Below are 25,403 nucleotides of genomic sequence, written 5' to 3' on the forward strand. Positions count from 1 at the left end.
ACACTCAACAAAAAATTCCTCCACTTCTCAAAGTGTTGCTAAGTTACCCCCTTCTTCATAAAGAGAAATCACTGAACATGTAGGAAATAGAACTACTGAGATCTTTGGTAACTATGCCACACGCCAGGGCTTTTTATGCATCTTAATTACAACTTGGCCAACCTACTTTTTCACACTCACTGAAAGACTGCTAAGTGAAACCTGTGTTTTGATCATTTTTCAAGAGACATATTACCATTTCAATAAAGAGCACATGATATGATCTTCTACAGATTAATATAGCCTCATATATTTATTTCATTATGCTGCATATTACAGCAATTCAAATATTGAATCAAATAGGTAGTTTAGCAGCTTTCAGACATAACACTAACGAAGGTAACCACATGCCTTATTGCAAAGATAAGTGGCTTTCCATACTTGGACTAGATGCTGTAAGAATTTTTTTTTATTTTTGGAATACATTATGGAAATTAATACACTGGCAAGCTGGAAGTTGTTCTGTATGATTCCCTACATGCATTTAAAAAGCTATGCCTAGCCACCTGCATTTACCTGCAGAGCCTCTATCTTTGCACTTAAAAAAAGAACACATACACATGTGTGTATATATGTGTATATATATATATACACATACATTTAAAATTATGTTCACAGGGAGAAAAACAGATGCTCTTATGTCCTGCGAGTTTATGTTCCACACTTGACTGCCAGGCCTGAGCACAAACAAAAGCAAGTGACTTAAGATCCTCATATTACAAAGCCAACAAGTGCCAAATGAGCTTTTTCCATCATGTTCAAAGGTATTCAGCCAAGACTTTACCTAGGTAGGTGCCTTGACCTTACTAATAGTGACCGGAGGGGAGGAATGGGAATGCCATTTGTCACACTTAGACAGAACTCAATGTTGAATCAGTATACGTAAAGTGCTTGGAAAGTCTTAAAGGATAATCTTTAAGCAGAAGTAACTATAAACATGTACCCTATACAAAGGTGTATGCCCATTTTTAATACTTACCTTCATCTGTCCTGTTTATCTCGTGTTCAATGAGCCTTGAGCTACTGGGCCTAGAAGAAGGTGCAACAGATGGCTGTAATGAAGGGAGATCATCAACATCTCTCAAGTTTGCAAGCATATCTTGCAGCTTTGACCTGTTGGGCCCTAACCAGAAAAAAACAAAAAATTAAATGGTTTATGCATAGTTCATGACAGCACTGCTTATATCAGATAGCTACAGCAGCACATGCAACAATGGATCCTACCTTGCATTATAACGTTACCACAGAAAAACTAATGAGCACCTATTTTCAGCAGTAACTAATCATCCAGCATGAAATGAATTTCTTGAAAAGAAAGTGATAGAAGCAACTGAGAATTGTGAATGCACATTTTTCCCCACATTTATAAACTTATACTGCTACTTGCATGGGATGCTGAAGACTGCCTCCAACTGAGTCACACTGATTATTAGAATATTTACTTTTCCAAAACAGTAGCTGACATTTGTGAATATTTTAAAATTTGTGCATCAGGTATTTTGTGCAGCACATTCTTATGACAACATGATTATTTTAAATTTATTTGTGCAGTAGTGTAGTATCGTGAACTATATAATCCAAAAAGTTATACTAAAATATAAATGCAACTGGATTCACTGGCCTACTTCCTGAAGCTACATATGGTGAAGACCCATGCCCTTCTTGACACTTACCTGTGCTTTGCTCCATCATTTTCCCACATCCCTGTTTTGACTGTTTTATATAGGATTGAGGCTGAAACATATCTTCGGTAGTTTTTCCTGTTGTAAGTTTAATTAAGAATGGGAAAATGTCTTACCCATAGTCCATTATGTTTTTTTCCTAGACCAGTAAATAATACAGCTATTTTTAAGCAGCTTTAACACAGAAGTGTACTCTAATATATGTATTCTCTCATAAAACCATTCTATGATTCTATTCTCTTATTACTCCACAGGAGTGTTTACTACAGCCTTGCAAAATCATAAGTTTACTAATGCAGTTGCAAACTCTACTTTGTCCACCCTAACCATAATGACAGATAATAAATTGTATTTAACTTGTCTGTCACAAAAATATTACTTGATTCAGGAAAATAGTAAGTAGGATTTTGCAAGATTGTTTTACTATAGTATCGGATTTATAAAAACAGTATTTTACTTAGTAGCAGTTCAGTGTCTAAGCACCATTTATGATGAGATTAAAGTCATAGAAACAAACTTTGTACAATTTAATGTCAAGATATTTAGTCCCTTCTTTTTCCTCGGGCTTCCTTCCTCACATTCTTCTTCACTACGTGCAATATCATGAATAGCTGAAAACAGTCTGTGATTCTTCCTGATTTGTCTGCATTGATGCCCTTCCAACGATGGTTTGTCCATGGAAAGATGCTTAATTTCTGTACTGCAGTAAACCATTTGGTCTCCCAAGATCAAACCAATCAAATCAATCCAAAATGTACTGTAAATGTACTGAGCAGTAGGTATAATCTACTGAGCAGTAATTATCTTCATGAAGGAGCATTGGATGTCCAAGTGCTGCCTTACATCAGGAATTTTTCTCATAAATATATAAAATACATTCCAATAATAGCTATGTTTATATTAACAATTAAATATTAAGTTTTATTATAAAAAATAAAAAGCATTCAACAGCTGTTCAAGAATATAATCTCAACGGTTTGATTAAATAATTTCTGCTAAGTTAACCCTACAACTATCTACCCTGAACTACATAGCATGTCTGTATATTTTAAAAATAACAGACAAATTACAAAAATCAATTTCACTGAAGTCATATATTGGTATGCCCTCTCTATCTTAACTATAAAGAAATTTAGAATTAATTTTGTGAAACATGAACACTTTAGTTGGCCAGCTCAGCTTCTTGTCAGACTTGCAGTTAATTTCCAGTAACTTAAATGATTCCAAAGATGACAAAAATATCACTTGAGAAATTTGAAGTATGGTAATGATTTACTTTTTTTCATAAAAAAAGAAAAAAAGGAGCTTTAGTTTGTGTATTTGATAGCACAATTTCAGCAACATAACCAACTGCTGAGCAGCAGCTTATCATAGTATCAATACAAAAAGTAACAAAACAAGTCAGCCTCAATGATGCAAGGATCTGACACCTTTTGCATAGTTATGCATGTCTCTTTGGAAGTGCAAATTTCCTTGGTACTCATAAGCATCTTCCCACAAAGGGAGAAACATCCCTCAAATTTCTTACTGGGCTACATGCAATATTGTTAATTTACATAATTCACACATGAATTCTCAATATGGCTAGATGTTTGAAATATAGCTGCAAATACAGTGTTTCATTTTAAACACTTCATCTGAGTTCAAAAAGTTTTAAGGCTTACTTATCAAAAAACATTGATTTTACAAAACAGATTTGTATTTCAAGAAATGTAACAAAAAATATAATACAGGGCTAGAAACTGTATTTCAGATACTGATCACAGTTTTTGCTTGGGTAACAATACCCAACATTTTTAAAGGCTAGTCCCACAGGTATGAAAGTCAATAAATAAATCCTGTGATTTACAAATAAACTGATGGTCAGAGTTGCTTCCTATTTCGAGCCCTGCATAACAAATTATGATGACAGCATGACTTTCATGTTGTGAATGTTAAGTATAAACAGGGGTAGAAATTAACCTGTTTTCTCCCTCTGTCATCTAATAGGATACTCAAGACAGTTTCTGGTTGGTTTTTTTTATTTACATACCAGACTTTAACTCTTCCTGTGAAACTGGCATGTTTCCAGCTAAGAAAGGGTTCTGAAATCTTCTATTAAAGTGTGAACTATTAAACCAATGCCTTTTACAATTTAAGTTTCTGAATAACAAAAGCATAATCCATGCTCAAAGCAAGAATTTTTAATTAATCCAACACCTGGTTGGAAGAAGTTATATCTAATCCAACTATTTATCAGGTAACTTGATTGACCATCATTAATTTCAACCCCTGAGAACTGGTGAACAGGAAAGCAGTCAGGAGCAGCAAAGTAAAAGAGTAAGTAATTTTAGGAAAACATTGAAAGAGAGATAGAATTAAGGGTGTGAAAAATGTGGGATTTATGATTTTAAGGTGCAATGTTTTCCACTTACTCTTAACCCCCTTTTTCCCCTTGCGCTCCTTTTTGTATTGTTCCTTGAGTTTGGTTATTACTCCCTGGTCGACATTCCAAGCTTCAGGCATGAGACACTGGTCTTCCTTTTCTAAACAAAGTGAAACAAATGAAACATCCTTTTTCAATAATGTCACCAAGTGATCTCCACTGAAGGAGGTAACAGCTGCTGTCAATGGCATTTGTCTTTTATTTTAAACAGACAGAAATAGCACCAAGCTTGTGAAAGCTGTAAAACTGCTACTCACATTCCACTTCTATTTGCTCAGAATTTTATTAACAATAAATTGAGATGAAATTTCACATGCCTAATTTCTACAACCAAGCACATAGCTGTTCATAAATGTAAGCAACATTTACTTTATAATAAATCAGGACATATTTTTCAGCTTTTTGTTTCCTCCAGGGAAAGAATTATTATATCTAGAAGCAGCAGCTATGTTACTGGTCAACATAACTTTACAACTCAGATGTTGCGTCACTGCATTTCAAATTCTCATTTCATTGTCTTTGTGCTATGTTGTCATTTACACAAAGCAGCAGCACATTTAAATCATTTTGGAACATAGTATACATATCACCAAGGTTTGAATAAAATCTTAAAGCACTAAAGCCATGAAATTTCACAAAAAGGGGAAGGCTTGAGTTACTAATCTTTGAAAAAAATACACAAAACATCCCAACATGCCTAATGAAAAAAAAATCCCCACTTTTTTTTTTTTTTTTAAAAACATCTCTCTCAAATTGCTTCCCCTGTGACAAGATACAGAGAAGAAGTATTCTTCCAATAGTACGGTATTTGGAGATTTTGAACAAAATGTGTTACGCGAGTTCAAATCTCCTAGTCATTTTTTCCACATATGGAAAGACTGTACTGAGGCAGCTTAGAAAAATAACTTGCGAGAAGAGGGAGCTAATACAGCTTTTCCTCATATATATTTATTTTCATGACCATTACAGCTACAAAATCTTTTGAAATGCGTTATCTTTTTGCTTTGTTTTCCTCATTAAAATCTCAACCTTATTATTTAAAAATTAATTCCTTTCAGACCAAGTTTGCTTCGTACATCAATAAACTATTCTGGACTTTTTAAAATACGGACAATAATAAATTCATCCTCAGACTAATATGCAGAAAGGGTATTAAATGTCTGTAGAGGAACCACAACACTATCAGTCACAATCCGAGGGAGTCACTATGATTGGACAGAAGATACAAAACCAGACATGGGTTATTATGGGGACTGACTTGTTAGAAATTAACTATGCTGAAAAAGACCTAGGGATCCTCCATCAACATCAAATTGAACGGGAGTCAGCAGCATACTCTTGCAGCAAAGGCAATCAACCGTATCCTGGGCTGTATTAACAAGAACGTAGCCAGTAGGGTGAGAGAAGTGATTATTCCCCTCTGTTTGGCACTTGTGAGACCACACCTTGAGTACTGCATCCAGTATAATATTTCTTATACTGGGAAACCTTGTAAGTGTAATGCTAAGTACCTAGTACTGACATAGTATAGCAAGTCCGGGGGAGCCACTAAGATGGTTAAGGCAGCTGAAGCAGATGAGCTACAAGGAGGGGCTGAGACTACTGTGAGTGTTCAGCGATGGCAAAAGAGGTATCTTAGTGCTGCCTACAATTACCTAATGGGCAGGTGCAGAGAAGACAGAGACAGACTCTGCTGGGACTTGTATCACAGGACAAAATACTTTTTACCACGAGGACAGTCAAATACCAGAATACTGCCCCTGAGAGTTTATGGGAACTCCTTCCTTGGAAGGTAAACAAAACTTGACCAGAAGAAGGCCAGAGTAACCTGCTGCAAATGGACCTGAGCAGGAGGTTGGACTAGATGATCTCTCACTCCTTTGAACCCTCTAGTCACGATCCTATACTCATTAATGACAGATTAATTCAAGACCCGAAGTCTTGAGGCATTAATCTTTTTGCAGCAGCTATGAAAATAGAGAGGTATTAATAAGCTGAAGATAGACTCTAAAAAAGATGGTCTGTGGGCTAAGTCATGTCCTCTTAATACATATGGCCAATTAAGTACCACTAATGATCCAAAATTGCGTGAAAAACTCAAAAAAGGTATGAGAATCATGCTTGAGAGAAACAAGTATGTATTCTTTCTGGGACCAGGTTATAAATTTTAATAATGCTTTTCCTCCCTGGCTAGACAAGATTTTTTGCTCTCCTCCAACAAAAAGTTTAAATGGATTTATATTAGATTCTATTGTTGCCAGGAAAATACTTAATACATTAATTTTCTTTAGACTGTCCCAGGATGCTTCCTGCATGTCCCACAAGTTCTGTTCAACTTCACAAGTGGATCCTGAACTACTACTGTGCAAGTGCTCTATAGTTTAAAAATTACCTGAACGCTTCCGAGGATCTTTCAAGCCAAATGGGTTCAACAGATTAATGTAACCGATCAGTAATGCTTGGGATCCAAAACGAAGCAAGAACTTCCTCTGTTTGCTTCTATCCTCACTACACAACACTATTCTATGCTACATTTAAGTTTCACTTAAATCAAATTAACAGAAGTGTTTCATAATGGCAGTTCCTTGAAGAAGCTTATTCTTATATAGTTACCATAAAAGACACAGGTTGTGAAACAAGTAATTGAAAAACATGAACATCTATAACTAGAAATGAAACTACTACTTTCCATGACAATTTATTTTTAGTGTTAGACATGTGCTCATTTGTACTCAGCTGTCATCAATGAAAGTAAAAATAAACCAGAAGTGTGAATTTGAGAACAAAAAAGCTCCCGTTGGCATACAAACTTTTTGGTGACACAACCAATAGGTACACCTATCAAGCATAAATGGATAAAATTGTAAAAGAGAAGTATCAGAACAACCTAATAAAAATATTTTTCGTAAAAAAGAGTAACATTCCTAAAGTTGTTTGGTGAACAGAATACTGACTGTTGTATCTAACAATATTGAGACACATCCTCTTAAGCAGAGAGACTACACCACACTGAACAATAATTTGGAGTCCAACCTGGAGTTGGACACGGCTTCAGTGAAATACAGCATCTCAGAGCTGTTAGCTCACGTGACAGCCACAGCTACCATGGCTTATTCGTCTGTCAAGGTTTCAGTTCTATTATAAAGCTCAATTATTTCCCATTCATCTTCCATAGCTCCCTGTGTCCACTTATGCTTAAGACTTTCCAGAGCAGCTTAATGAGAAAACAACTCCCCATCAAGATATTTAACCAGTTTTCTTCCTTCTTCCCTTCCCTATGCAGTGGGTTTATGCGGAATAATTATGTCAAGGTAAAGTGGATGATGGCATTCTGGGTTGCAGGACATGAACCTCAAAGGGCAGATAACACTTTATGAAATGTCTATCTATGACTAAGGGGCTTAAAGATATATTCTTCTGATAAATTATAAAAGAAAATTTGAGCAACTGAATAGTTCATATTGCCCAAATTGCTAACACGCAGTAAGAGTACAACTAATTCAGTCTTTATGACTCACATTACTCTCTGTATCAAAGTGGGAGAAAGCAAAGAAGACGAAATAACTTTCATGTCATAATAGTAAAATACAGCTTTATCAGAGCCCTTCACTAGCATGGGTCACTGGAAAAACACATTGAAATTCCACTCATAAAATTCAAATTCTATCTGCCTTATTATTAAAGAAAAGGAAAAAGACAATGACCAGAAGCATAAACCTTGAAGAATCCTTACATTAAAGCAGTATACAGAAAAATGAGAATATTATGTCAAGAGGACTTCAGTCTGCCAATTATTCACTGTAGGAATACTCAAAAGGTGCTGTAATCATGACAGAAATCTCAGTCAATCACTCACTCACAATATATTCTTAGCACAACTTTTTTTTCTCCTGGTACAATCCATTAAATTTCCTTACCCCAGTCTGTTCCATCTCCTGAACTTCTCGATTCCCCATCACCTTCATCTGAGGTAACCAAAAAGTCAAACTCTTTCAAAGCTTCTTCTGTATCTCTGTCTTCACTGCTGTCAGATAGCACTCTTTTCCTTACAATCTGAAAGGTCAGGAAGGAGAGAAAAAAGCTGAATTAAGTTACACGCACATCTTTATACCGAGCAGTACTGTCTTGTCTTCTATGCAAAGTCCTAACAGAAAGTTGAAGAAGCAGAAAAGTATACATTAATAAGCAAATTTGGAATAAGCATACAGACTTTGTTCAAACTTCTAAGTCAAAATGAAATTTGTCTGTAGATCTTTATTCCTGTGACCACCAATAATCAATCACTTGATAATGACTCTATGCTGACCTGGACCGCTACTATTTTTTTTAATACCAGAAAAGTACAAACTTTCTCTTAATACAGATTAAAAAAAACAAAACCCACAAAACCCACAAACAAAAAACCCAAAATGCTGTAGAAACGACTTCAGCAAAACCAATCTCACTCTGCCTCTCTGAAAACAGCCTTTTTAACTCTCACCTCTGAAATCACTCTACATGTGGACCAAAAGAGAAGCCCAGGAAAAAAAAACCATAACTGACAAGAGCTAATTTGCTTAGATTTGGCAAAAATCATTCCATCCTGAATGCTTCCTCAGATATTACTGTTATTTAAACACAGTAGTTCCATGTTTAAACTGCATTTCCCTTTCAAATTCAAAAGCAAATTTGGTAAAAAAAAAAAAATTTACCAAATTTTGGTAAAAGAAAAAAATACATCTTTTAATGAAGGACCTCATTGTATGCTTTCTGCAATAAATTTACTTTTCCCTCAATAATCAAAATGGACTAGATGCTTTACAGTTCTTTGATTAACAGGTGAGCTGATGCCATGATACATGAAATCTGTAGCATAAATTTTACTTCTACAGAGAAAGAAGAATTACATTCATCACAATATTTTGACTTGGAAACTTGCTAAGGGTCAGTCTGAAAAGACTTCAGTACATAGGCCAGCATCCCATAGTTCATGAGGATGAATGACTGTTTCCCCTAAATAAAATGAACCAATTTCAAAACCTGACGCAATTCTAAACTTCAAGCTTCGCTCCTTCAGCAGGCTTATTGAACATACTGTATTACAGATGATTTTACAGAAGAGTCTCAGACATTAGTTCACAGTCCATGGATGACAGGAACAAGTTTACAAAGTTCCTCTTTAAAAACTCCTTAAAACTGACGGTTTTTTAAGTGTTCATTCTTAAAACTGATCATAGAAACAATCACATCCATCGTAACTCTTATCTGCTTCAATTGTTAGGAAACACAACTCATTGAATAAATATTAATTTTGAAAAGAAGAGGATAAAATTGAGTACTGATTGTATGTATCTATATTATGTGATCATATGACCAAATCATATAGCAAAGTATAGATCATGAAGGAGATTCAGGTATTTGACTGAATAAACAAACAAAAAAGTTTATTAACCACGTTAGTGTTTTTCCAGTTATACTTTTTCTTCCTTCCACAAGCTATTTGAAGACAAATGTGGTATTTCTGTTCTGTACCCTACAAAGATGCATTTCTACAAGTCATTTTAAATATCAATACATTTATATAAATATTCAAGAAACAATGCATTTTTGACATGCAACATTACAAACAATACCTTAAAGCTAAGCTGAAAATTGTAAAAAAAAGACATCTGCTACCTTAAAAATTGTATCCAAAATATATCAAAAATACTAGGCAGTATGGAATAGTAAAAAGACAATTTAAAAAATTTTAATCTGTCACTGCAAACTTAAAGCAATAAAGATGGCAAAGCTTAACTTGTATGCACAAACTCAGAAATGCATATATAGTTCCTCTTATGCACACATGCTTGGACAGACCATCATAAAGATGCATTAATGATTTGCACGTGTACATACACAGTCATATACTTTGCATATAGACATCTCATTAATCTCACTTTTTCTGTTCTTCGTAACTTTTTCAATTATTTTTTCCACTCACTGTTGCGGTATCAATGATTGTTTTCTCTCTTCCTTCAGTATCTTCTTCATCTTCTTCATCACTAAAGTCTGCAGCTGCGTTTTCAAGAAACTTGAAGGTCTCTAGCAGAGAGGCAGAGTCAGTCAATTCAGGTTTCCTAAACGACAACAACAACCACCACCATGAGTCAAAAGAAATCATAACAAAGTCACTTTTGCAATTACCAGTCTGTTCTGTCTTATGATGTCCAACAACACGAGACTAAAATAAGCCTACAAGTAAAAATGGACTACTATATGTAAAAATGTTTGTGGATTAAAAAACTAAACATTATCCATAAACTATCTTATTAGAACCAACAATTATTCTTCATCCAGCTGCAATTAACTGTACAGACACTTCAATTTTTTATTTGAAAAGCATTTTAAAGAAATGTTCATCTGCTATGTGCCCAAAAGCAACATCAATACTGATATACCATCACTGAAAGCCTCAGAAACAAGGACATGAGTTACAGCTACTAAGCTGGCCTCCCACATGTGTATCAGGGTAGAGGAAAACTTTGCTGCTGCTATCTGATATTCCTCACCTTGTTGGGAAACATCAAACTCTAGATCTATCATTCATTAACTTTTGAGGCATGGTAAATTTGCCACTATAAAACAATATAATGGGAAAATATCATTGATGACTAAATAATGTTTACATAGATGTTAACATTAAACAAAATAAGGAAACGGACGAAGATTGGGTAAAATTACGACTGCACTGGCACAAATTCAGGCAGCGCCTCAGAACAGGAAGCATAAGGGTTGACATATTAACAACTGAAGAGGAAGAATCCAGGAAGCAGGACTGTAACCATTATCAAAACTCTGATCAAAGTACAATTAAAGCAATCCTAAAATTAACAACAGGTACCGTGTTTTCTATGCAGAAGACACTCCTCCATCAAACCCTCAAAGATAAAGCAGTGAAGAAAAACTTACTCAGTTTGAATTGTAATTATTACTTCCAGTAAAACCTTGTACATTCTTTATATGACTTTACAGCAGTAAAGACAAGCTTTATTGTTTTCTTACCTTTCATCAGTAGTCTGTTTTTCATAGTTCATCACTAAATGCACGTCATCTTGATTTTCACAACCACTGAAACAATAGAAATCTCTCTCTCTTTCAGAATTGTAGCTCTAAATTGTCTTGTACAGTCACCCTTACTACCAGTAAATGCCTTGCTAATGCTACATTTTGCTTCTGCTATGACCCACTTAAAAAGGTTCAGTCAACTAACAAGCCTATATAGCAAGGCCTTTTAAACTCCCTGCAGTGCAAACACCTGATTAACCGTCCATCACCCACTTATTCCAGTGTTTCTTCATAACACTTTTCAAAGGTTTATTACAGGAAACATCCAAGGGCAAAAGCTCTGATGTGTAATAAGGCGTGATAAGCAGCACAATTCCTTCCTTACACAGTGTCTGCTCAAGCAGTTCTATGCTTACATGACAACAATTAGCGGGAGTGGCTTCTTCATAGCCCCAATATGTCTGCATCTCATTAAGACAACTTGCTATTCTACCCTTTTTTTATTTACTCATCTTTACAGCCCAAAAATACCAATAAAGATTTCACTTGCCATTAGAAATTCCACATACACAGCACCATAATATACCATGATGTATACAGTATGTTTTCATGGTCACTGGTTTTACTGAGAATATTCCTTCCACATTCCTGCATCTTATCTTAGATAAGAACGATCTCAAACATGCTTCCAATTTGCCTTACTTCCTGAAGTATTTTGACCCTCTTGTTTCTATGACAAACCTGAAAGCACTCTGTAATATTTTTCTTTTTCCTTAAGTAATCACTATTTTGGCAGACTATAATACCTCATGAATCTGTAGTAATAATGTGCATTTTCACAGAAATCCTAGGGTACTGTTATTTTGCTGTTTCCAACACAGAAATCTTGATAAGACAAAACTTGTAATGTACTTCACTTGACTAACTTCTTGATTTGCAGCAAATTTTGTGTGTCCTGGTCAACTCTTAGTGGACTAAATCATCTGACCACAATTGGTATTTCTGTTTTTTCCTCTGTATTTTGCTGTGTAAAAATCTGCTGTATAAAAACATCATGGCTGCTGATCTGTATTAGCAACTATCAGACATGCTACAGTAAATAGCAACATATGAACTAATACCAAACATAGAATATAAAATTTTAATCAACAGAACTTGTTAATAAGAGACAGATATCCTGCTACAGGTACCAGTATTCGCAGTAATTCATACCTAGATTTGGTTCTGTACTCATCTGATCTTAAATCAGGCACTCTCACACTGAAGTTCAAAGTGACCACCGAAGAGAAGGTTATATCTTTAAGTAACTGGTCTGAATTCAACTATCATATTAATTATTACATACTTCAATGGGCAGGATATATACGTAATTGTATATCTTCATTTACACAAGGGGGTAAAAGGCACCTCGTGCATTGGAAAACCCAGTAGTTTATCATGTATTTCAAAACTCCTGCACAGTACAAAAATGTACAAAGTCAGCATAGTACCACAGAACATTATTTGTGCTAAGGCACAACTTCCAAGAAAGAATTCATAAGAACCAAAAAAAGAAAACAGAAGTGACAGAATATTTAAAGTATTTAAAGGTTCTACAGGGAAAAAAAGCTTCAAGCTGACAGACGGGTTGATGGCTATATTGTACCCCAATACACTTTAGCAGTCAAATAAAAAGTAACTCAATAATTTAGCTATTTTTCATCCTTTAGCAACACATAAGCATAATGCATTTTACATATTACCGTCAGCATGAACACCTAGGAATACTGTAAAATATACTTAAGAAAACGTCTAGCCTGAGCTAATTTACCTTATGTACTTTGATGGCAATTTGAAGTTTGCTTGTTTCATTATTTTCCATCTGTTTAGTTTGTTTCTCTTATGGGGTCATTCACAAAGCAACATAAAAAAGCAGAAGTGGCAAAAATATATTCAGAGATAGGGTAGTATAATAAATTACTTTAAGTTCCATTTTAGAAAAAGAAACACAACTCAGCATTTCCAGGGCTTTGGTAGTCTAGAATACTTTTTAAAAAATTAATGGGTGAAAACAATAGAATGGAGCTCCAAAGGTGGGGACTGATAAATGAACTGTAGTATTACAGGCATGAGTGAGGCAAGACTATAGCAAGGTTCAGGACCTGTTGCAAATAAAGGGAGACCAAAAAACCCAAAAAGGTCTCAAAAAGGACAATTCCTCTTTACTGGACCGTCCTGGATTAAAACGTATGTAAAGGAGAACGTAATTTTCAAAGTGCAAGAACTTAGGTGTTGCTTTTTCCTTCTTCCCCATCCATACTGTCTAAAGAAAAAACTGCTGGGGAAGAACAAGCCAGAAACCCCAGACAGCAGGAGCAGCTACAGAAGCTGCCAAAGCAGAAAGCACAGAGCAACCAGAATTTGGCAGGACTTCCTTGACCCTGTGCTCCTCAACTGCTTGTTCTGAATCTCCTTCCCACTGCTCCTTCCTCAATCGTACTCTGCAACAGCACCCTCGCATGGTTTTCTCCCCAGCACCCAACCTTGCCTTCTTTCCTTGAGGCTTTCATCCCAGTTAACTTACTACTTCCTAATCAAACCAAAAAAAAAAACAAAAAAAACATTTAACCAATGTAACATCTTCTATCAGATAGTGTTAACTCTGTGCATTACATCCTCCTGTCCAGTAACCAGTAAAGTCTTTGGTGCAGAGAGACTACCTGCTACTCGTGTCTGCACATGATTAAGTACAACAGGACTAACTGCTTGTCACAAGCATAACAAGTACAATAAGTGGTACCATAAAGTAAAGTATAGCTACACTAATGCTGCTGGGTTTTCCGTCTTACTACTAACGGAAGAGCAGTACGCAGATTTTGTGACTATTACTCTTGACACAGGGAACTTCTGATCCCCAAAGAGAAGACACTTTTTCCTGTTTAAAACACAAAATTCTTGTTACAAATGGGCTGGTAACTGAAGTACTTACCCTCCTTAAAGCAACATAAACCTGAAATCACATGAATATTTTTCACCTCAGGAGAAGTTGCCAGAATTTTCTGCAGCTGTCTGCCCTGAAAAAATCTCATCCCAACTCCTATTTTACAGGCTGTTAAATTATTCAGAATTGTCTTAATCCCTTGGTCCCTTTAAGACTAAAAATAATAATAATAATGTCTTCCCATGAAATCTAAGAAGTATGATTTGTGGATATTCCACAGGTACTATTTAAAGCAAGCACGGCTCTCACTGGGCCTCAGCGGGCCATACAGCCAACTCTTCATTTTCTGCCCTACAGTCACATGGCTCAAGACAAGTATTTTCTGTAAAAATCCAGTTGGCCCTGTCATCGAAATATTAGCAGCTTTACAAAGTGTATAGTGTTCAATTGGCTCTCAACATTTAATATTCAGGATCTTAACATAAATCGTGTTTCTTACTGAGTGAAAAGTAGAAACCATAATCTATAGCAAACGTGAAGTTGTTATATGGAAACTAAAACAGCACATTGATGATACCTTTCCTGCTCCCAACATGAGCCAGAACATTTCATATTGCAAAGTCAAGTTTAACTTAGACTAAAGCCACATTACAGACATGTATTTTCTTTGTAACCAACACATTCAATATTTCTATCATTACCTTCTCCTTTGTTGATAATAACCCTTGGGAGTCTGTGGTCATGTCCAGGGAGACTCTCATAAACTTCTCCCATGAACTGCCCAACCACAAGGCCATTAACTGCCTCGGTCCTACTCACTCCCCCAAAGGAAAAAGTAGAGGGTTTTTTTGTTTGTTTGTTTGTTTTATCCAAGACATACACAAGTTATCTTAAATAAAACCAGATTTTATTGATAAATTCAGAAGCAGGAAGAAATACCACAGTAAAGTTAAATAAACACAAGTTCAGCTTAGGCTGAGAGATGTTTCTGGGGGCCTATACAGGAAAAAGCCTGTTGTGACCCAGCATTCGAAGAGCTATTCTAGCATACTTCTTCTTGAGCCATTTTCTTTGACTCAGTTTCCTCCTACTATCAAAACGTGCTACTGCAAGGTCATAAGTTTTATTAATTCCCCATGGAATTCAGTTATTTCATGTTTTAACACAGTCTTTTCAATGTGGCTAGTTGAGTTCTTTCAAACTGGACACAGTAAATAAATAAATGCAAATTAAAATGTATTCCTTTCTATGACGACAGTCTTTAAGAACAGTTTGTTAAATCTTCAATACTGTGCAAAATCTTTCATAATGCAGCACATAAAATATCAAACTAATAATTTATGAAACTATGGAACACTTACAATCATCAAAATTTACACACAAGGAACACAGGGCAGGCTAGACAGTCTGTCACAACCTTTGAAACTGCTTATGAATTCACATCACACAATGCAAGGACCAGTGCAATACATACCACAACCAGTAAGCAACACTTACAAAATGGTTTGGATATAAATTGGAATCGTGAAGGAATGCCATTTAAAAAGGAAAGGCCACTTCTCTTGCCAAATCTAGTCAGATAACTATAATATGTCAAATAAACAAGCTTTTTAAAGAATAAAAATAAAAAATAAATTCAACGTTTGAAGAACCGAAGTAACTTTTATAAGTTATTTCTCCATTCACCTCCCCTCTCTTCGCTTCTCTCTCTCCCACTGCACAGCTTCTGTCTCTTTCTCCCCATTCCTTCTGTACCATGAGCCTTATGTGACATTTCCAAGAAGCATCCCTAAAACCCTTAAGCCATAGATCTGTGCCAATGAAATGAAAAGAATGGTCCATTGGTACTACCTTCTTCACACAAAACCCCAATTTACCTATTTTTTTTTCTGCTTTAATGCATCTGTTGAAAGTGTCCAGGTCTGGCCTAAATCAGGTATCTTTGAAATGCCTGTTAGGTCACTGCAAGACGGAGGCAGGGACAAACAGGAAAAAGGTGGAAAAAAACACCAGTAAAGGGAATAAGGCAAATAGATTTGGATTTTTTTTCTTTTTGTAATTCAATATTTTAGTCTCACACACTATTTTGGAAATCTTTTTCATGACAAATGTTACCTCAGGTTGTTAAAGTCAGAGATATTTTCCCAAATAAACCATTTTATAAGCTAGTCAACACACAACATTCATCAGCCAGTATGCAGCATTTTCATTACAAGGGTCAGTGTTAATAGGATTTAGAGATGCAAAAGAGTTATTCAAGGCCTTCTGGTATAGAAAGACGTTCATTCGCCGAAGTGTCAGTTGGAATGATTTGTTGTACATCAGGAAGATAAGGTCTTCAAAATGTTTAATTTTAATCTTTGAAAAGGTCTTTGGATTTGCTCTCAAATGTTGAGGTTTGATGCCTTTTTGCTCATGTAAAGTATAGGCAGTGGAAGCCATATGTGGTTCAATAGAAAAAAAGGGCAGTAGATCATTTTCAGAGAGAGACTGATATATCATTCAGGATCATTTTTCTTTTAAAAGTTTCTATTGGCTATTTAAACATAGTTCTAATGATCAAACCCTTAGCAAGAACTCAGATAATTTATCTATATTTTTTTATATATACACATATCCATATATACATGTGTATATACATATATATGCTTGGTATACTTTCCAGTATGGTTCCTTTCCAGTTCTATTCCTTTATTGTATTTGCTTCCACTCATATCAAATGGTAGTCAAATACACACCTTCAAGAAGCTAAACTAATTTGACTGTTTAGGTTTCAGTCAGTAAGATAAAGCTATTAAAAAAATGAGGTAATAAGTGAACAGAAGATACTTAAATACTCTCATGTTTTCAAGGCTACAAGTGACATTTGCAGGCAGTTTTCATTTCTGTTTCAGTTTGTTGGGGGGAAGCACCCATTCCTCTCACTGTAGGTGTTAAGAATTTCACCCATGATTATAAAGTTATTATTTTAGTATCTATTTTTGAGTCCAGTCATGCCAAGTGGTACTTATCTTTTGTAATGCAAGTGAGCTGATTGAAGAAACTGAAAACAGATTCCCTTTTAAATTCCATGAAATAAGTGGAAACAGGACTATATCTATCTCAGGTTATCATATTAACATTTCATTTACGGAATCAAATCTTGCAGGGTGCATTCAAAATCCACATGATGTCTTGAGTGCTAAAGTTTTCAAGAGGATCTGTACATTAGCAAATAAATAGGCAATGTAAGAATACAAGTTTGGCCACAGATGTAGCAGCTAGTACACATAAAGACTGAGGCTACTTCACCTAATAGTAAGGTAAGAAACTGATTTGGCTTTAAAAGACTTTCAGACAACAGTAGTTTATTCATCACTGTACCAAAAGAAGAAAAAAAACAAAGAGGTGGAGGAAGTTCTCTAATGCAACTGCAACCTTCTAAGATATACAAAATAAAGCTGAGAGGTATGAAGGACCAGATGGCAATTTTCTAAAATATCTGGAGCCTAGCAGAATTCAAGTTATATATTGTATGCTGCAAATAAATATTATTTTCTTAAGTATTTGCACTACAGTAACTACTGTACACTTCTACATGCCAAAGTAAACAGCATCAACTTCACAATAATCACCCCAAATATTCTCAACAGCCTTTCCCATAAAAAGGCTTGACTCACTGTCGATATCACAGCACTGAGTGTGTGAACCCCAGCTGCTGAAGTAGGTATAACTGGTGTAACAGACAACAAGATACAACCGGTATAACAAACAAGTTCTGGCATAACAGACAACTTGTAAAAATTTGTAAAAGATGTAGTGAGCTGAGCAGAGGAAGAATATCCTCCCTCCCCACCACAAAGTATACACTTCACACATCCCTGGGGTCAGAGGAAAAATGCCAGGGCTTACCCTTATGACAATCAAAGGCATTTAAAAAAAAAAAAAAAAGTGGGGGTCTCTGCAGTCATCAGGACAATCAGAGGTAGATCACAGGCACTGCTGAAGGAGGCTGAGTAGCAGCAACAAGCACTATACACAGATTAATGGGCTTACAGAAGAATCATGCTAAAACCAGACTGTGTTGAGAAGTACATCAGCTCTTCCATTCTTTTACTGGAATTTCTCTCAGTGCCAATTTGTTTTGTTGTCCACCACTTTCATTTCACTGAGAAAGTATTGGTTGATTACCAATAAATGACAGTCAAAACATAAAGGAAGTTTTCTTTCTTGTTTCCGTTACCCCCTCTCTCCTCCCAAAGAGGTAACCATACGGCAACATAAAAGCATCAATTACCTTTTTTTTTTTTTTTTTACTTTCTTTGGAATTTATCACAAGTGTTCAGTTGTACAGAAGGCAGTTTAGCCAATCTGTTCTTTCTGCAATTTACATTGCTATATAGAGAAATCTTTAAGGAAATTTAAACCTAATATGCCTTCCATTTTCCTGTTCCTGAAACGCATCATTGTATCCATTTTCCTTCTGTTTTTCACTGTGCCATTTTGCCCTCTATTGTACATTATCTTCATCACATTCACCCACATTCTTTCCAAATTCCTATTCATTGTTTCTCACCCACAAGCTTTCTCTTTATTCAGTCCCCATATTCCGCTTCTCACATTCTTCCTTCCATGTAAACATTTTTCTAAAAATCAGACTTAAAATCCACAGTCTCAGCTGGGTCCATAATATTATGCAGTTCTTCCAAGACGAAACAAATCGAATGTTCTATGAGCTGCGTTTTCTCACTTTAACAGAGGTATTCCTTGTTAGACTAGATTCATTTCCATGCATTACGTTTTGTCCAGCACTCTGCTCTTCAAATGTAACTAAAACATCTTCAGGTTGACCACTAGCCTCAGACTTGCTAGCAGATATTTGACATCAATGTTCATTAAATGTTTTGAACCACAAAATTTGCCAAACTGCATTGGCTTGAGCAGTTCACAGGCTTCTGTGGTGATCGCAAAGCTTTCTCCTACAAAAAGTTTCACTGTATCCATACAGCCACAGAGCGTCTTCCATCTGCATTTTAGTTTGCAACTGTCCCAGTGTCTGGTGCTCCTGGTAAACACATACATATGTCCTTAAACTTCCTGGGACTGCACTAAGGTTTTGGTTGGTTTCTTGTTCTTCCAATCTCTCACCGTAACTTTCCCCCTCTACCACTACCAAACTGCAGGCACTTGTTCATCGCACTCCTTCCAACGCTACAAGCTTGCTGTGGCCCCAATCCTCTTCTCACTTTACATGCACGCTAGGCTGCCAAAAAAAGCTGCCAATCTTTTCGCCCTCCCAGTAAGCAGCCTAGCACTGGTGAGGTTGCTTCAAAGAGTGCCCCTACCTTGACTGTGAGTCAGAATTTAGCTGAGCCACCTAAATTTTTCCCAGTTCTGCCAACTGGGTAGAAAAGCGTTGAATGCCAGGTCCTGCACTTCAGCCACAAAAACCCCATGCAACACTACAGGCTTGGGGAAGAGTGGCTGGAAAGCTGCCTGGCGGAAAAGGACCTGGGGGTGCTGGTCGACAGCCGGCTGAACACGAGCCGGCAGTGTGCCCAGGCGGCCAAGAAGGCCAATGGCATCCTGGCCTGTATCAGAAATAGTGTGGCCAGCAGGAGGAGGGAAGTGATCGTGCCCCGGTACTCGGCCCTGGTGAGGCCGCACCTCGAATACTGTGTTCAGGTTTGGGCCCCTCACTACAAGAAGGACGTTGAGGTGCTAGAGCGTGTCCAGAGAAGGGCAACGAGGCTGGTGAGGGGTCTGGAGAACAAGTCTGATGAGGAGCGGCTGAGGGAACTGGGGTTGTTTAGCCTGCAGAAAAGGAGGCTGAGGGGAGACCTCATCGCTCTCTACAACTACCTGAAAGGAGGTCGTAGCGAGGTGGGTGTCGGTCTCTTCTCCCAAGTAACTAGCGATAGGACAAGAGGAAATGGCCTCAAGTTGCGCCAGGGGAGGTTTAGATTGGACATGAGGAAAAATTTCTTTACTGAAAGAGTGGTTAAACATTGGAACAGGCTGCCCAGGGAAGTGGTTGAGTCCCCATCCCTGGAGGTATTTCAAAGACGTGTAGATGAGGTGCTTAGGGACATGGTTTAGTGGGCATGGTGGTGTTGGGTTGACGGTTGGACTTAATGATCTTAGAGGTCTTTTCCAACCTTAATGATTCTGTGATTCTATGAATTAAGTTTTCAAACGCTCAGTAAGAATTCCAACTGGGATCAGGAGCAAGATCCATGTGCCTTAGTATCTTAGTCACCTATTCAATGCTTATACTCTTTGAAAAGAAGCTGTTCTATACATGTTTAAGTAATGCTGACAATAGATGAGGCAGGTAACAGGTAAGTATGATCTAATTGAGAACAACACCTCATCTCATTTCTGGTTTCCCATCTGCCATAAAGCTGCACTTTGAAATCTCGGAGGCAAGCGATGATGCAGTTGGGAGGAGGTGAACAGTGCCACATGCCACAGAAACAGTGAGGTGTAACATTTTACAGTATCTAGTAGCACAAGATGAAATAGCTGTTAAACAACAGGCAGTCTCTGCCAGGAAGAAAGCCACAGAATGCCTCCTGCACGGAAAATTGAAAGAGGTGGTCTGAAAGCATACTTGAAACACCCAGAAGAATCACAGCATTGAAAGCTAGTCCTGTACTCAGACTGACCAAGGAATTTTAGTAAAATCCCAACTTTTTCCTCTCAGTGAGGAAACATCCACAAACTCAAAATCACTCATGAAGACTGACGTGACTATGTTGAACAAGATCCCTGGAAAATTCTTTCACTGTAAAACCCTGGAGTCAATTCTCGCACATCATGTATCAAAATGCTCCCCTAAGCTTTCTAATACAGTCTGCCATCTTATGCATCACAAGTGAGATGAAAACAGTTTCTCAAAGCGTGCAGCCTGACCAGCCTTGCAGCTGACAAGCTTGCAGAGCCACAATGAAAGGGAACTCATTTTTCTCCATCAGTGAATATCCTCAGCCATAGGGTAGGCTACAAAGTGTTAAACCTAATATCAGATCTACCCAGAAAGCAAGTATATAGGAAAGAAATGCAAATGTATCCAAAACTGCCATATCAAAACCACCATCCAACCATTTCATCCATCAAATAACTTACCTTATAAATATATCCATCTGCTTCACAACCAAAGTAAACACATTTAAATAAATTTTGAAGTGTAAGAAGAGGAGCTTTATTTACCCACTTCCCCTGAGAAGTGACCCCTTCACCAGAAGTCAAATTAAAATTGTTATTGTAATCTATCAAGCATTCCTTGTTCTTCAAAAACAAAGCTGCTGTACATAAACAACATGGCTTGTAAACGACGTAGCAGCACAATATATTTTAGTAGCTTGCGGGTTCTCTCATACATTCAAATTTTCCACCTCACAGCATTAAGTTTAATTACATAACCATGAACTTCTGCCCTTACGTAACTTGTTGGCCTGAAGTTGCTGCAGCTATCTGCTGGATATAATGAAATTTTACAAATGCTTTTTAAAAGACAGAATGTGTCATATAACAGTATTAGACCTTTAGGGGGAAGAAAAAAAAAGTCTTGAATTTCACCACATCGGTACAGAAAAGGAAAAAAAGAGGGAGAATCTTTAAGGAAAGCTGTGCTTGCTGATGCAGCACAAACTACTGGGAACAGCTACCTCATGTATTGTTCAGACAAACAATCCTGCACCATTTTCATTATTTTTCAAGTTTTGCAACTACAATATCTTAAACAAGAACAAACAGATTGTTTTCCTGAAACCTCTACAGTTAAGTTTCAGATTTTACTTTTTTTTGTTGCTGTTGTTTTTTTTTTTAAACTCTGCATGGAGAAGAGAAGAAAATGGAAAAAAAGCCCCTCATGTTTTCAACATTACTTAATAGCAAAAGTAAGCACAACAAGATTTTACTCTCCTTGACTGACTTTTCACAGCATTAGAAATATTAAAAGACACAAGTGAATCCCTTACATTTCAGTCACATTTACATATGTATATCCATTAGTGGAAAAATCAAAAACAGGAATCAGAATGTAACAAGTGACTTTGTTTTTCAGATCCAGTTAAAAAAATCCTGTATCTCATATAGATTATCATGTCATAGTCAGCACAGACCAGAAGAGCAAATCCTGTAATCGATAGTTTCCAGCAATACAAATAAACCGTTAACTTGAAACAACACTGACCACTAACCACTTAGCAATCGTATCTCAAAGAGGCTTGATTTGACTTCGTGCTGCCATCCAACTGAAAAAAAGAACTTATGGTGCTTTTAAGCTGTGAATCTTAAGAGTTACTTCCACACTTACTGCTTAATGTAATAAAATTAGTTAGAATTGCTCTAATCTCCAACTAGGGAAAAAATCCTGAAATCTTCTCAGTAAACAAAAATTTGTTCTACACCATTAAGTGCATTTATGCAAAAAGATAACAATGTCATCTCAACGCTTACCCAATCATTGCGTTTTCTTTAATCTGGCCCTCTGTGCCATTTACCATTGGCTCTTGATTTCTGTTTTCCTTCTCTGAAGCATCACTTGAGAGGCCCAGTAAAGCTCGTACTCGTTTTGACTTCACATCCAGTATGGTGTCAGTGTAGCCCACTTCTTGTAGATACCTGTAGGAACAGAACTCATGCTAATCTTCCACACACATCTCACTTATTCAAAACAGTAAATGAAAACTTCTCCCTAAACTCATCTTCAACCCCTTAGCTTAGCAAAGTATGGTGCTGTGCTAATGAAACATGCTTATAAATCATCCTGTACCAGCTGCAGAGGGATCGCCTCTTGCAGTACCAGCCTCTACAGTCACTGAGGAAAAAAAAAAAAAAAATCAAAGAGCCCAGCAGTCAGAGGTTATACAATACGTTATTCATTCATTTACTAAAATGGATGGAAAAGCACTTTCAATTAAAATATTTACAACTGGCTTATAAAAATCACCACAGTTGCATGTACAACATGGCCATTTTATTCTTCAACACATGGAAACTACGCAGGAAGCCTTACAAGAAGTATCAGATAAGTTCCTTATGTAAGCATTATTAGAAGCCTAGAAAACAGAGGGAATAAAAAAAGATTCTGTAGCTACTAGTAAGAGTTGTTATTTATAATGCACTAGGTTTGATAAAATCTTTGTCTTGCCTTTTCCATAACTCTGCAATGGATCTGCAAAATATTAGTCTTGCATATAAGGGCTGGGCAGCAAGAATCCTGGACTAGCTTGTATGAAAGCCTCAAGGTCTAAAGTTGGCTCTTATCAATATGCCATATTGCCTTTGGGGGAAACAGGGGAAATAATGATTTTTTTTTTAATTAAAAAAAAAAAAAGTAAAAATTGGTCTGTCCTTTCCTGTAGAGTATGGAGTTAATAGCACTGTCTTCTCAAAAGCACTGGACTGATTAAATGGTCAATATTCTAGAGGACTCTAAAGAGGGGAAATGCTATTTTACAATAACAGCTGTTACAAATCAAGGACATGCACTTTTGCTGCAAGAACATTCTCCTCCAATTATTTAATATCCTCCACATAACCACATTAGGAAAGAAATACTGATTGTTGACTATATAAAAATCAAAACAAGTCACCTATGCAAAACACAGTCCGTCAGTAATACGCACCCTGTATTCAACACTGTGTCACTTGTTCATGAATTAGGCTGAGAAGAAATGACTTGTCTTCAAAATCACTAATCCAAGTCAAGACCACTTTGCATGTATGTTGACTAAATGTAAATAAAGATTTGAGCTCTTGCAAAAGAAAAGCATGTACAAGCTATCCAACAGACAAACTTAACTTTAGTATAATTCCTTGGAAAAAGGTCCTTTAATATAAGCTCCAGACTGTCCTTACTGTCTCCCTCCCCTCTCATTTAATCCTCTGTAACACACCAAAAAGAATTAGAAAGCACAAGTTTCGCTACCTTATTAGAAGACCTGAGAATCTAACTATCAGCATAGGGGATGAGGCAAATGCATGAAAAAACAGATAGAGACACTCTAATGAGAGGTCTTTAAGAGACCTCTTCAATTTAAACCAAGGGTTGTAACCAAGGCAAAAAAACCCACACAAAAATGTGATCAAATATCTTGGAAATTAACTAACTCATTATGACCACAAATCAAAAACTAATTTAGATTAACAGACATTTGCTTCATTGAGATGAACTGAGAATTAGAAAACTTCTAGTCTAAACCTTCTGAATATTATTCTCTTCTGCACCTCGAACAGGCCAAAATAAAAGCTATCCCTCTCCAACAGCAGTTATTTTCATTTTACATAGCTCTTAACAGAATTACTTGTGTGTTGCTTTTTTAACTGCAAAAAGAATTGCAAAGTGTCATGACCCACTGTTCTCCCAAGCAGATTGTTTTAATTATACTCAGTGAAAGAAAAGCAAAGGAGATTAGGTGTTTGTGATTTGACAAGGCTTCTCGTCTGAAGTTCTGAAATATTAAAATTTTTTCAAAAAACCTAGGAAAATTAGGGCAGAAGCTGAATGAACTCCACGGCACACACTAACTTTTCTTGAAAGAAAATCTAACGGGGAAAAAAAAATCAAATACCCACCATCATCACATTTCATTAGCAGATTTTTTTCCCTTGCATTCGTTATTTGAGTCCTTTTTTCAACACTTACTGTCTTAGCAGCTGTCGTCCTTGTTTCCATATTAGCTGACTGTTCTGTTGTGGCTGAATCTCTGTCTCATTCCCTTCATCTGGAAAAGATAATTTAATTACGAACATTTTTTTCCTTGTCCTACTTTTTAAAAAGATGCCCATCCACTTGAATAGACAAATGTAATTTGTCTTAAAATGACTAGATACGGTTTAATAACAAAATAGAAGATTCAAAGTGCCAATAATCGATCAAGAGAGAAAAAAATGCACATAGCACGTAATTGTAGTACTACGTACACATAGAGATTGTCAGGTACATCCTACTGTATGACAGCAAGTTCCACTAGTCATCAGTGCTTTCCCTTCTGTCTCACATCCAAAATCCCCGTATCTTACTCCTTTTTCTTTAAGGGCGCATAATCACATAGACAATCTGAAGTTCCATTTTTGCATTAACCTTCCAATATAATTGCTGCTCATAATTTAAGTTTGAATACAAACATCTTTAACTGCTAACAATATCAAATGCAACTGCAGCATATCTATTTACATCTTACTGTCCAACCAATTTCCTTAATATTTGACGGTTCAACATAAAACCAACAGACCTACTCACATCAACTTTAAATTCATCCATATTTGTATTAGTTTTGCGGCAGAAAAAAAAAAATTACAACAGGGTTTGTTTGTTTATTTT

General features: G+C 36.4%; 1 protein-coding gene across 2 annotated transcripts in view; it reads right to left on the reverse strand.

The window, feature by feature from the left end:
• STRN (striatin) overlaps nt 1-25,403 on the reverse strand; it is a 73,934-nt gene that overhangs the window by 24,735 nt on the left and 23,796 nt on the right. For both annotated transcript variants that reach the window (XM_076334252.1, XM_076334251.1), the window contains exons 4-9: nt 24,726-24,804; nt 22,535-22,699; nt 10,109-10,244; nt 8,064-8,199; nt 4,136-4,246; nt 1,019-1,162 (exon numbers count right to left, since the gene is read on the reverse strand). In XM_076334252.1, the coding sequence (XP_076190367.1) occupies nt 1,019-1,162; nt 4,136-4,246; nt 8,064-8,199; nt 10,109-10,244; nt 22,535-22,699; nt 24,726-24,804 (771 nt within the window). The remainder of the gene's footprint in view (nt 1-1,018; nt 1,163-4,135; nt 4,247-8,063; nt 8,200-10,108; nt 10,245-22,534; nt 22,700-24,725; nt 24,805-25,403) is intronic.

The sequence above is a fragment of the Aptenodytes patagonicus genome, chromosome 3 (genome assembly GCF_965638725.1).
Source record: "Aptenodytes patagonicus chromosome 3, bAptPat1.pri.cur, whole genome shotgun sequence".
NCBI lineage: Eukaryota > Metazoa > Chordata > Aves > Sphenisciformes > Spheniscidae > Aptenodytes > Aptenodytes patagonicus.